Source organism: Glycine max, chromosome 14, assembly GCF_000004515.6.
Source record: "Glycine max cultivar Williams 82 chromosome 14, Glycine_max_v4.0, whole genome shotgun sequence".
NCBI lineage: Eukaryota > Viridiplantae > Streptophyta > Magnoliopsida > Fabales > Fabaceae > Glycine > Glycine max.
Window position 1 is genome coordinate 36,802,313 of NC_038250.2, and position 14,571 is coordinate 36,816,883.

The window sequence follows — 14,571 nt, forward strand, 5'->3', positions numbered from 1 at the left end:
AACTACGTAGGTCTGAGTTCCTCATTTGAGGATACGTAGGAGCAAAAGCCCTGCTTTTGTCGACCACACCGCTTTTTGTTACCATAACCCAAGAGCTGGTAGCCCGCGGAGACACCTTATGGTTATCCGCACCTCGTCATTCAGTGAACTCAAGTGTGATTGATGAGCAGAGGCCAATGTGGTCATCTGCGCCCTTTCCGGAGATGTCAGCATCTTCCGGTGGAGACTTTTTCAAGTCTCACAAGTTATCAAGAACTACGTAGGTCTGAGTTCCTCATTGGAGGATACGTAGGAGCAAGAGCCTCGCTTTTGTCGGCCACCTTCACAAGTTCTGTCATGCTGACACAGGAGTCACGTGACATGCGGAGAGACCCAAGTGGTTGTCCGCACTTTCAAAACTTTCTGTGCTATCTGTAAGACGAAAAGCCTGATAGCATGCAGAGACTAACGTCGTCTTCTGCGCCCTTCGTCAATCGCGGCCGACAAGCCCGTTGACACGCGAAGATTTACGTCATCTTCCGCACTCACAAGATCTGTCATACTGACATTTGAATCACGCTGACAGGCGGAAATACCCGAGTGGTTATCCGTATAAACATTCTTTTTGCTATCTGTAAGACGAAAAGCCTGATAGCACGCAGAGACTAACGTCGTCTTCTGTGCCCTTCGTCAATCGCGGCCGACAAGCCCGTTGACACGCGGAGATTTACGTCATCTTCCACGCTCACAAGATCTGTCATACTGACATTTGAGTCACGTTGACGGGCGGAAATACCCGAGTGGTTATCCGTATAAACATTCTTTTTTGCTGTCTGTAAGACGAAAAGCCTGATGGCATGCAGAGACTGACATCGTCTTCTGCACCCTTTGTTCCCCCGGGGACAACAAGTCATTTGCATGCAGAGATTTTATGGTCACCCGCGACTCTCGTCAACCGAGAGGAACGAAATTAGTGTCTTATCTTTACTTCCCTCCTATCTCCGATAAAAGGTAAGTAAAGAGGGGCAACTGTCATACCCTAATTTCGTCCGGGGACCTTTGCTTGGTGGCATGCAACTTTTGTTTGGTCCTTGTGAGGTGCTTGGCACCCATCATTAGGAAATTTGTGAAGTTTCGGGACATGCCGGAAATCAAAAGAAGGTATTGATGCACAATCCGTAAGGTTCCGTGACACACCGGAAATCAAAAGGAAGCATCGTTGCACAATTAGTGAGGTTCCGTGACATTTCGTAAGTCAAAAAAGTGGATGATTATGCAATCCGCAAGGTTCTGTGACGTTACGGAAAGAATACAAGTATCGTTGCGAAATCCGTAAGTTTCCGTAACTTTACGAAAAAAGAATCACCAACAAAGGGCAAGGGGGGTGTATTTAGTAAAAATAGGGGTGCAAATAGCAACCAGGCCCACTTGGGCCCTCCAGAAGATTCCTCCAGAAGCAACCTTGCTCGTCTGGGCGAGCTGGGTGGCAAGCTTCTCCCCCAATTTTCTATAAATAGGGGGAGAAGTGAAGCAAAAAAGGGTTCAGCCCCTTAGGCACTTCTCTCTCTTTCGAATTTGCTTAGGAAAATTGTTTCCGTGAAGAAAATCCAAGCCAAGGCGCTTCCGTAACGTTTCTGTAACGTTTCCATGAGTGATTTCGCGAAGGTTTTCGACCGTTCTTCGACGTTCTTCATTCGTTCTTCAGTCTTCAACGGGTAAGTACCTCAAACCAAGCTTTTCAATTCATTCTATGTACTCGTGGTGGTCCACATTTGGTTTCATGTATTTTTATTCTCATTTTCATTTACCTTTTTATACCCCCTTTTGACGTGCTTAAGCCATTTAGTTAAGTCATTTCTCGCTTAACCTAAAAATAAAATAATATAATAATACTAAAAAATAACTTTTAGTAAAATAAAGCAAAAAATCAATCGGACGTTTTCTCTTTGGGATTTCTCATTCTTAATTGAATTGACTAAATAATTAAAGTGAAACTAAGGCTAAGATCGACTCGCCTAGTCAAGCTCGTCCACAAAAATAGGATTTTGAAAGTTATCATTTTTTGTTTCTTACTAAGTAAAATGGATCATTATCAAGGTCCAACGCCTTAAAATGATCACCTTTTAAGTAAAAAAGAATCACTTGATTCACGCATAAGCAAGAACTACGTAGGTCTGATTTCCCCATCATAATTGAGGAATACGTAGGAGCAAAGGGAAACACCCTTGTTGACCACAAAAATAGAAAAAATATATAAAGGGTATAAAGGATATAAGGACATAAAAGGGAACATAAAAATCAAAGTCATGTTTGCACATTCGATTAAAGGCTGCCGTCTCTTATGACGGATGTGTGGGGTGCTAATACCTTCGCCGTGCGTAAATACAACTCCCGAGCCTTTCACTTAAGAGTTCGTAGATCGCGTCTTTTCCGGTTTTTCCGACGTTTTCCTCAAATAAACGTTGGTGGCGACTCCGCGCGTATTCCTTTCATGGAACACGCCTCCCGCGAGTCACGCGTCGCCCTCCCGCCGAAGGGTAGGTTGCGACACATGCATATCCAAGGTATCTCGCTACCTAAACATACATATATATATATTTTGTGAAGTATTTTTGCTACATACATGCATATCCAAGGTATCTTGCTACCTAAACATACATATATATATTTTGTGAAGTATTTTTGCTACATACATGCATATCCAAGGTATCTTGCTACCTAAACTTACATATATATATTTTGTGAAGTATTTTTGCTACATACAAGCATATCCAAGTATCTTTCTACCTAAACATACATATATATATTTCGTGAAGTATTTTTTGTTACATACATGCATATCCAAGGTATCTTTCTACCTAAATATACATATATATATTTTGTGAAGTATTTTTTGTTACATACATGCATATCCAAGGTATCTTTCTACCTAAACATACATATATATATATTTTGTGAAGTATTTTTTGTTACATACATGCATATCCAAGGTATCTTTCTACCTAAACATACATATATATATTTTGTGAGGTATGACTACCTTCCGAGCTTGTGCTTGTTTTATTCAAATTCCTAGGATCATGAGCAACTAGGTGTGTCCTACTATAACTTGGGAAACAAAAGGTGATCAAATAACAAGCAGAAATTTAAAAGTTACTAGGTTGCCTCCAAGTAGCGCTTCTTTAACGTCTTGAGCTAGACGCATGATGACCACGGACCTAGTACTCTTGCTTATCTTTGGCTTTGGACTTGGTCGCCTGCTGGTCGGCCATGTGTCATAGGCAACGCTCTAACCTTCTTGTGGATGAGCTAAGGTGAACTTTAGAGGTGGTGGCGGTGTGCCTGTTGCCTGCTGTCAGCCATCCCCAGGCAGCTGTGGTGTCTCGCCCTGTGCTTGCCTGGGGGCGCAGTACTTCTTGATGAAAGCTCGATTAGTAGGGGGCCTGATGACCTTGCTGGGGGCGGCAAGCACTCCGTAGAACTGACAGAGGCCCGTAATTAGAGCAGGCAACTCCAAGACCCTGTTGGACTTCTTCGGGTCCACTGGGTGTCTTACGGGCGCGATCCCTGCAAACAATAAATGACATCAAAAATCAGTTGAGCGATGTGCATACTTACCTATGTCATGATGGCATGACCTTGCTGGGGGCGATGGGCACTCCGTAGAACTGACAGAGGCCCATAATCAGAGGTGGAAATCCTAGGACCCTGTTGGACTTCTTCGGGTCCACTGGGTGTCTTGCGGGCGCGATCCCTGCAAACAATAGATGACATCAGAAATTAGTTGAGCGATGTGCATACTTACCTATGTCGGAACGACACAGACCAACTAATATTTCCGCGGGGGGAGATCGGCATTACGGTCGCCGGGTGGAATGTTGCTAAGTAGCAACGTCATCCATATCTGTGTAAGAGTGGTCATGTTGGTTCACATGACCCGCACTCGTCTCTTTGCAGCGGCACGGGTGAAATCTTGCCCCGATATGCATAGTAGTTGCGTGATAGCCTCCCTCTCTGGTTGTGCTTGCACAGTTGGTCGCCCTTCAATATCAGGGGGTGGCCCAGGAACTGATAAAAGGAAACTACTGGCCCCATAACCGGGAGGGCAAATCTTGGTTAAGCATTTAAGGGCAGAGGACCTTAAATTCTCTTAAGGCGCAGATGCGTAGCCCTCTAAAGGCGAGGATGTGCAACCCTCTGAAGGTGAGGGCATGCAGCTCTCTGAAGGCGAGGACGTGCAACCCTCTGAAGGTGAGGGCATGCAGCTCTCTGTAGGCGAGGACGTGCAACCCTCTGAAGGTGAGGACGTGTAGTCCTCTGAGGGTGAGGATGTGTAGTCCTCTGAAGACGAGGGCGTGCAGCCCTTTGATGGTGAGGACGTGTAGTCCTTTGAAGACGAGGGCGTGCAGCCCTTTGATGGCGAGGAGGTGTAGTCCTCTGAAGGTGAGGGTGTGTAGCCCTCTGAAGGTAAGGGCGTGTACCTAAGGGTTCACCTTTATGAGAATGTAAGAGATTGACTCATCGAGAGGGCCGATCATCCCAAATTCAAAAGATTGGACATTAGATGTAGGAAATCTATGCAGTTAACATGAATTTTAGGGATGCAGATGCATGCAACCTTTTCCGTGAAATTTGGTAAATGCGAACTTCATATAAAACAATGCAATGTAATGGAAAGTTGTACAATGTTCATGACATTCTTTCCCTATTTTATGATTTTGATTTTTTTTTTTTTTTGGAAAACACAGATTGACTGTCCTTTTGAAAGAGGCGATAATTCATGCAACCTTATCCTATCTTTGCAAATCTCTCCGGGAACTCCCTCAGAGTGTTTGTTCTATTTGATTTAGTCACTTCACCATTTTCGAGTGACGACTATGGAGCCGTTTGACGTTTAATCAATCCATTGAAATTCCAGGGTTTGTCCCCCCCCCCCTTTTTTTGTGTTTAAAAAACATCGATGGGTGAGAACTTTTGATCTGCCCCTATGTTCACTTGAGGCCCATGCACGATGCCCCTCATTGCCCCAGTGTAGGGCTTTGAGGTTGTCTTTCGTCATGACCTTGTAGCAGGGAACCTATTGGGTGAGAACTTCTAATCTGCCTCTAGGTTTGCTTGAGGTTCATGCACGGTGCCTTTCATTGCCCCAGTGTAAGGCTTTGAGGTACCGATCATTGTCTTTCGTCATGACCTTGTAGCAAGGAACCTATTGGGTGAGAACTTCTAATCTGCCCCTAGGTTCGTTTGAGGTTTATGCATGGTGCCTTTTATTGCCCCAGTGTAGGGCTTTGAGGTATCCATTTTTATCTTTCGTCATGACCTTGTAGCTGGGAACCCATTGGGCGAGAACTTCTAATCCGCCCTTAGGTTCGCTTGAGGTTTATGCACGGTGCCCCTCATTGCCCCAGTGTAAGGCTTTGAGGTACCAATCATCGTCTTGTTTTCACAACCTCGTAGTGAGGAAGTGATCGAGGCCGTACCCGAATCAAATAAACATGAAAATGCAGTAACTAGGAAGTGATCCTAGGTCGTTTCCCAACGAGCAGTGACAAGCCAAATGTTCATAATATACTTGCAGTAACAGTAACGATGGGGGGGGGGGGGGTTTAGTTGTTTGGTAATTAAAGAGCAGAACAAATAAAATGGAATACGAAACTACTAATATTAAAAACGGGTTGTTTCCTCTGATTCAGAAGCCACTCTCTTATCCTGGGTTATGGAGAATTCGTCCCTAACAGTCAACCACTTAATCCAACCCTATTTCAATTTACTAAGCGAAAATCAACTTAGGGTTTTCAATACGTGATTAGGCACCACATACACCAGTTAGCCCTTCGTCCATTAAGCATGAACGCAAGTTAGGCTCAGAGGCAATTAATCGAACACGAAGCGTGCACTGATTAATATTCACGAAATTGGGATAACTGGTGAAGGGAAAACTGCCAGGAAACCACATTACAAACGAAACCTCAAAGAGAGTTGGGCTTCGTCCTCAAGAGGAAACAACACCAGAAAATCTAGCCTTCCATGGATTCAAACAGAAAACACAAATGAAACATGAAGCAGAAACGTAAATGAACAAGAACGTAAATGAAAAGAAACGCAAATGAACAGAAACGTAAATGAACGTAGAAGAAGAAGCAAGAATGAACTCGTAATTAGAAGCAGAAAACAGAAATTTGCATTAAGAACGAAAACTGTAACAAGGGAACAGAAAAATGTGAAAACCTAAAACCAAAGCTCTGAATAATGAAAATAGCCTAGTAGAATAGAATGCCCTGCACGAATCCCAAGGCAGCTATTTAAAAAGAGTCACTTAAAGTCACTGGGCCCTAGTACAATACTCTGGCCCAAAACGAAATAAACACTGAACAACATAAAATAAAATTGCGAAATTTCCTAATTAGAAATTAAGTAAGGTAAGCGCTGCTTTATTTGCCCTCTTCAAGTCCACAACCAAAATCCGGATTAAGCCCAATGTTTCATTAATTCCTGAAATTAGATTAAAAACATCAAATTAGCTAAATGAGCCCAAATAATAAAACTGTCTAATTAATTGACAATTAAGACCAATCAAAAATTAAAATGGTGCAAAAAGGGTTTAGAAAATAGAAGAAAATGATGGCACATCAAAACCCCCCATACTTAGCCTTTTGCACTCCTGGGCAAAATGAAACAAAGAACAAAATCCAAGGATATCAAAGGGAGACAAACAAAAACATTCACATATTTCTCAATGAACATCAAGGAATGAAAGGAATGGGTAACATCTAACATAAGGAGATCCAAAAAGTCAAGACATTCATGAAAATCATCCAAGCAACCCAATCATGGCAAAATAGTTAATCAGCTCAAGAATGAAAAGTAATAAAGCCTCACAAGATATACACTTATCTCTCAAGTGTCTAGGCTACTATTTACCCTCAAAGCACCCATGAAAGCAAACACCACATAAACTTGGCAAGATTCTAAAATTGACAATCAACCCATAAACACAAGCACATGAGGATCAAAAGGTCTTTAAAGTTGTAATGGGGCCAAGGACAAGGTATGGAGAAATATGGAATAAGTGGCTAAATCCCAAAGGAATAGAGGAGCAAAGGGGAATAAGTGCATATTAAGAAAAAAAAATAAGAAAATAAAAAGAAGTAAAGATAAAAATTAAACATGAAGAGTAGAACCAAGAGTTTCATCATTCTTGTGCCATTTAAGATCTTATTCACTCAACTTTATTGCTTTTCTTTTTCTTTTTTCGAATTTTTTTTTTTTTTACATTTTTTTTTTTAGATTTTTTTTTTTTTACATTTTTTTTTTACTCTTTAGCCTTTGAGAAACAACATTTCATTCAGCATGTCCAACATTTAACCAATATACAATGTACATCAAGTATGGCCCAAAATACATCATGAAGCATAGCCAACAAAACAAGTTGTCCAATGAAACAAAAACCCCCCACACTTATTCCCAAAACAATTCCAAAGCTCCAAAATTCCTTAAGGATATGGTAATATCATGGTTTTTCACTTAAGGCTTGTAGTGAGCTTCAAAACAAGGAAAGGGAAACAAGGCTCAAAAGGGCTATCAAAGGAATTAATTCAAGGTAAGTCCATTTGGCTAGAAGCTTATAAGAACAAAATTGCCTTAATCATTTCCAAATATGCATGTGAATTAGGACGCATCAACAAGAATCAAGCCAAGGCTATTGTGCAATCAATCAATGGGGCAAAACACACCAAATGATTATAATGATGGATGGCTCAAATTCTCACAAAGGTAAAATCATCACTTTCAAATTGAGCTTTCAAAACTATCATGACATGTAGAGAAGAGTCAAGGATTTCAAGTCACAAAATGTCAAGAACTTTTATTTTCAAAACAATTACCCATTTCTTGAACATATCCTATAATTCAAAGAAAAACATGCAAAGTCGTACGTGCACACGAAATTGACCCAAAATATTAAACTGAAAATCCGATGAAACTAACAACATTAACAAATTAACACAACTAACAAATTAACAAAACCAACAAAACTAGCAAAACCAAAGAACACTCCCCCCCCATACTTAAACAACACATTGTCCTCAATGTAGCACAATTAAAAGATTAAAAACAATTAAATCATCAAAGAGAATCGGACAAGTGTAATAAAAGCAAAGAAGGAGATAGGAAAAGAAAAACTCCCTAAGTCATGGTGGAGGAAGAGTAGGGTGGAGTAAGGAAGTCTCTTCCACCACTACGTCCACTAAAGAAGGGTTCGTGAGGAATGGCTTAAGTCGATGTCCGTTGACCTTGAAGCTCTTGTTTGTGGAGTCGCTTTTGATCTCAACTGTACCATAAGGAAAAATATTAGTAACAACAAAAGGACCAATCCACTTAGACCTCAACTTACCACTCATGAGTCCAAGCCTAGAATTATACAATAACACTTTTTGCCCAACCACGAAGTCTTTTTTAACTATCATGCTATCATGGAACTTCTTGGTCTTTTCTTTGTAGAACTTGGCATTCTCGTAGGCTTCTAGGCGGATTTCATCTAACTCACTCAGTTGCAACTTCCTTTCCTCGCCAGCTTGATCCATAGAGAAGTTGCAAGTCTTCACTGCCCAGTATGCTTTGTGCTCAATTTCCACTGGAAGATGACATGCCTTTCCAAAGACAACCCGATAAGGAGACATTCCTATGGGTGCTTTGTAGGCAGTCCGATGTGCCCAGAGAGCATCATCAAGCCTGGTACTCCAATCTTTCCTGCTTGGCTGCATAATCTTCTCTAGAATTCTTTTGATTTCCCTGTTAGAAATTTCTGCCTATCCATTAGTCTGGGGGTGGTATGGTGTGGATACCCTGTGTACCACCCCGTACTTTTTAAGCAGGGCATGCATTGTCCTGTTGCAAAAGTGGGTTCCTTGATCACTAACAATTGCTTTAGGTACTCCAAACCTGCAAAACAGATTAGACCTGACAAAGTCTGCGACAACTTTAGCATCATTAGTTCTAGTGGGCTTGGCTTCCACCCATTTTGAAACATAATCAACTGCAAGGAGAATATAAACATAACCAAAAGAGACAGGAAAAGGACCCATGAAATCTATACCCCAGACATCAAACACCTCACAGAATAGCATAGGTTGCTGAGGCATTTGTTGTCGCCATGTCAGTGTATTTCCTACTCTCTGACACTGCTCACAAGTGCTGCAGATCTTCCACGCATCTTTAAAGATGGTGGGCCAATAAAAACCACAATCAAGCACTTTGCGAGCTGTCCTTTGAACCCCCAGATGACCTCCCGGTGCAGGACTGAGTCAGTCTCATGATCTGGAATGCACCGTCTAATGACCTGATCACTGCACAATTTCCACAAGTAGGGGTCATCCCAAATAAAATGCTTAGCATCACTTTTAATCTTATCTTTTTGGGCCTTAGATGCTAAGGGAGGAAAAACAGAGGCAACTAAATAATTGACAATGTTAGCAAACCAGGGAGTAGAAAGAGAGTCAGAAATACTATACAATATATACAAATGATCATCCGGGAAATCATCTCGAATAGGTGAATCTGCATCAGAGACACGTTCGATCCGACTCAAATGATCAGCAACTAGATTTTGTGCTCCGCTCCTATCACGGATCTCCAAGTCAAACTCTTGGAGCCAGAGCATCCATCGGATCAACCTAGGCTTAGAATCAGCCTTCTTCAACAAGTACTTTAGAGCTGCATGGTCAGTATAAACAATAATGCGAGTACCAAGCAAATAAGATCGAAATTTTTCAAGAGCAAAAACTATGGCTAGAAGCTCTTTCTCAGTAGTAGTATAATTTGCTTGGGCAGCATCTAAAGTCCTGAAGCATAATATATCACCCTGGGCAATTTATCAATTTTCTGAGCAAGGACAGTCCCCAATGCATAATTTGATGCATCACACATAAGCTCAAAAGGGGCTGTCCAATCGGGTGCCTGGATGATGGGGGTGGTAGTCAACGCTCTTTTGAGGCAATCAAAAGCCTCTTTGCATCTGTCATTAAAGTCAAACTCCACCTCCTTTTGCAACAAGTTGGACAGTGGAAGGGCTACTTTGCTAAAATCCCTTATAAAGCGCCTGTAGAATCCTACATGACCAAGAAAAGATCGCACCTCTCGCACACAAGAGGGGTAAGGCAATTGTGAAATAACAGAAATTTTTGCAGGATCTACTTCAATACCCTTATTGGAAATAATGTGGCCTTGCTCAACCATAAAATGACATTTTTCAAAATTTAGAACAAGGTTAGTTTCAATGCATCTATTCAAAACTTTTTCCAAACTATTCAAACAACCATCAAAAGAGGATCCATATACAGTGAAATCATCCATAAACACCTCTATGAAATTTTCTAAAAAATCACTGAAAATACTAATCATGAACCGCTGGAAGGTACCAGGGGCATTGCACAGGCCGAAAGGCATCCTCCTATAAGCAAAAGTGTCGAAGGGGCAGGTGAATGTGGTCTTTTCCTGATCCTCAGGAGCAATAGTAATTTGCATATAACCAGAAAAACCATCAAGGAAACAGTAGTGGGATTTACCTGCCAGGCGTTCAAGCATCTGGTCAATGAATGGCAGGGGAAAATGGTCCTTTTTGGTAACCTGGTTCAGCCTCATATAGTCAATGCAGACTCTCCAACTATTCTGCACCCGAGTAGGAATCAGCTCCTCCTTCTCATTTCTGATCACTGTGAGGCCAGTCTTTTTCGGGACTACCTGGACGGGACTCACCCATTGGCTGTCGGAGATAGGATAAATGATCCCAGCTTGCAAAAGCTTGGTTATCTCCTTCTTCACTACATCAAGAATCACCGGGTTGAGTCTTCTCTGTGGCTGTCTTACTGGTTTAGCTCCATCCTCTAAATTTATTCGATGCATACATGTGGATGGGCTAATACCAGGAATGTCCGCCAGGGTCCAGCCTATAGCCTTCTTATGCTTCTTGAGAACTGACAACAACTTCTCCTCTTGCTCATCAGCAAGGGAGGCAGATATAATCACTGGAAAACTCTTGCTATCATCCAAGTAAGCGTATTTTAAATTTGATGGCAGAGGCTTCAATTCTGGTGTGGTCGGCTGGACAGTGGTAGAAGGAGATGGTTTCTCAGCCTTTACCTCATAAAGAAAGTCAGAGGTATGTGTACTTCCTGAAACATGGTTAGTCCTATCTGACTCTATTAAATCAATCTCAAGAGGTAAAACACCACCACGAGGCATGCAATCAATATCACTTTCAGATTCACTCTCAGCATCAAATTCAGACATATGATCAAATACAATTTCAGACTCAATGCATGAAGAGTGAGAGGCATGCAGATTAGAATAAAGATCAGTCATGTATTCATCAACAACATGGTCAATTATTTCAGCATGAAATACAGAAAGATCTTTAGATGGGTATTTCATAGCATCCAGAATATTAAAATGAACAGTTATATCACCAAACTCCATGGACAGTGTGCCTGCATAAACATCTATCTTAGTTCTAGCAGTTTTCATAAAGGGTCTGCCTAGAATGATGGGAACTGATCCTTGAGAAAATCCATCTTCCATATTCAAGATATAAAAATCAACAGGGAAAATCAGTTCACCAACTCTAACTAAGACATCTTCTATGAAACCAACAGGATAGGCAACACTTCTATTAGCTAAATGAATTACCACATCAGTTGACTGCAAGGGACCTAGAGATAGAGAATTAAAAATCGACAGAGGCATAACACTAACAGAGGCTCCTAAATCTAGCATGGCATTGTCAAACTTACTATTCCCTATAATACAAGGTATGCTGAATGTACCTGGATCTTTGCATTTTTCAGGAATTTGAGGAACAGATTTACCAATCAATGCGGAGACATTTCTGCCCATGCTAATGCGTTCACTTCCTTTAAGCTTCCGCTTATTAGTGCACAGCTCCTTCAAGAATTTGGCATATCTTGGAATTTGCTTTATTGCATCCAACAGAGGTATGTTTACCTCTACTTTTCTAAACGTTTCCAAGATCTCTTTCTCTGCCTCTTCCATTTTTTTGTTGGAAACTGCTCTTGGAGGGAATGGAAGAGGGGGAATGTGCTGCTTCTGCAAATCAGAATTACCTGTGGAAGAAGATTCACCTGCACAGAAATTGTTAGGTAGATTTTTGTCATCACCTTTTTCTGGAATAGAGTGAAGTTTGGCAGGTTCATTTGCAGATGAGGAAGGTGCTACGGGTTGAGGTCCTTGACACTGCTTTCCCGACCTCAATGAAATGGCACTGACATTTTTGGGATTTTGGACAGCTTGAGAAGGCAGCTTGTCAGAATTCTGGGACTGTTGTTGATTCAATTGGGTAGCTAATTGTCCCATCTGATTGGTTAAGCTCTGAATGGAGGCTCTGGTCTCTTGTTGAAACTGCATGTTCTGCATAGTCATTTGCCTCACAAGTTCTTCGAGGGAAGGTTGTGGAGGGGCCTCAACTGTTGGCTGTTTCTGGGGTTGTTGTTGTTGTTGGATTGGTGGAGGAATGTATGGTCTGCTTGGGCCAGCAGCATTTTGGAAGGAAGGAGCAGGCTGCTGTTGTTGTTGCTGAGGGCTGGACCATCTGAGGTTAGGGTGATTCCTCCATCCAGGGTTGTATCTGTTGCTGGAAAGGTCATAATTGCTCTGCTGTGGTTGATTTTGCTGCTGAGGTTGAGGAGGTCTATTGTAAATATTTGCAGCATAAGCTTCAGGTTGCTCAATTGCTCCAGGTTGCTGCATGGAAGGGCAAAGGTCTGTATGGTGGTCAGCAGAGGAGCACAAACCACAAACCCTTGCGACAGGTACAGATTTCTGATTCAAGGCCAGCTGGGTTACCAAGTTGACCAACGCATCCAGTTTGCCTTCAAGCTTCTTAGTTTCAGATGATGCAGATGGGTTTGTAGCTACCTCATGCACTCCTCTAATGACTATGGCATCATTTTTGGCGCTAAACTGCTGGGAGTTGGAGGCCATCTTCTCAATTAAATTTCTGGCTTCAGCAGGGGTCATGTCTCCAAGGGCTCCACCACTGGCAGCATCTATCATACTTCTCTCCATATTACTGAGTCCTTCATAAAAATATTGGAGAAGAAGCTGTTCTGAAATCTGATGGTGGGGGCAACTGGCACATAGTTTCTTAAATCTCTCCCAGTACTCATACAGGCTCTCTCCACTGAGTTGTCTAATACCTGAGTTATCCTTCCTGATGGTTGTGGTCCTGGAAGCAGGGAAAAATTTTTCTAAGAATACTCTCTTTAGGTCATCCCAGCTCGTGATGGACCTTGGAGCAAGGTAATACAGCCAGTCCTTTGCCACTCCCTCTAATGAATGAGGAAAAGCCTTCAGAAATATGTGATCCTCTTGGACATCTGGGGGTTTCATGGTGGAGCAGACAATGTGAAATTCTTTCAAATGTTTGTGCGGGTCTTCACCTGCAAGGCCATGAAACTTTGGAAGCAAATGAATCAGTCCAGTTTTAAGAACATATGGGACATCCTCATCAGGGTATTGGATGCACAAGCTTTCATAGGTGAAATCAGGTGCAGCCATTTCCCTTAGAGTCCTCTCACGAGGTGGAGGTTGTGCCATGTTCTCAGAATGTGCAAAATCAGAATGCTCAGAATCAGAATGCTCAAAATTATAATGCTCAAGATCAGGATGTTCAAAATCACCAATAACAGAATGCACAGATTCACCAGTTATGGAATGCTCAGAATGATCAAAAGGTATAAAATGATGCCTAACTAATCTATGAAATGTCCTATCTATCTCAGGATCAAAGGGTTGTAAGTCAGATGGATTGCCTCTAGTCATACACTACATTCAGCATGCACACAACTAGTTGCCTTGTCATGTAAATAAAGGTGTAGGTTTGAACTACAGCTACCCTCAAATGATATCCAAATGACTTGAAATTTTGTGAGCAACCTTATAAAATGATGAGAAGATAGCATCAAAAATTTCAGACAAAAATTCAAAGTCTAACTATGAAAGCTAAAATTGGTAGGTTAAGAAAAATAAGTGAATAAAACTTGAAAAATAAAAAACTTTTGACAGAATCGCTTTTTTTGGACGATGGAGACCTCAGCCGGCCTACGTCCAAATGCATAGGAAATTTTTTTCTACCCCAAATGCATATATAATAATTGCGATTCTGATAACCGGAGCAAAAGTTATGGCCGTTTGAAGTTTTGACAAACACAAAATTTGCTAGTTTTTTGGAACTTTCAAATCTGACCAAACTAAAGGCTCTAGCTATTTTTCCCACAAAATATGGATTAAAAGAAGTTACCACAAAAAAATTCAGCCAAAAATAACAACCCTAGCTACTAAAACAAAAAATCCCAAATAATTCAGCATGGGTGGTCGCTAAAATCCGTCTCTAATTGATTTCTACTACTACTCTGTTTTTCCGCAAGCTGATTTCTACTACTACTCTGTTTTCAAGCACAATCTTCACAGCAAAACACCCAAGACTGAAACAGGGGAAACGCTTAATGGGAAAACTGAAACAGAACACACATTAAACAAAATACCAGGACACTAAACAACACTAACACACATACTAACACA

General features: G+C 41.5%; 1 protein-coding gene and 1 non-coding gene across 2 annotated transcripts; one reads left to right on the top strand and one right to left on the bottom strand.

The window, feature by feature from the left end:
• Positions 1-11,346: 11,346 nt before the first annotated feature.
• On the bottom strand, positions 11,347-13,473 carry LOC106798178 (uncharacterized; the record flags this gene model as incomplete). Its single annotated transcript, XM_026128000.1, has 2 exons — positions 11,347-12,363; positions 12,583-13,473. Coding segments are annotated over 2 exons (1,908 nt in total), but the record flags the coding sequence as incomplete, so codon positions are not given.
• Positions 13,103-13,209, top strand: LOC113001269 (small nucleolar RNA R71). Its single transcript, XR_003266588.1, has one exon. It is a non-coding gene; the product is annotated as a small nucleolar RNA R71 (small nucleolar RNA).
• Positions 13,474-14,571: the final 1,098 nt, after the last annotated feature.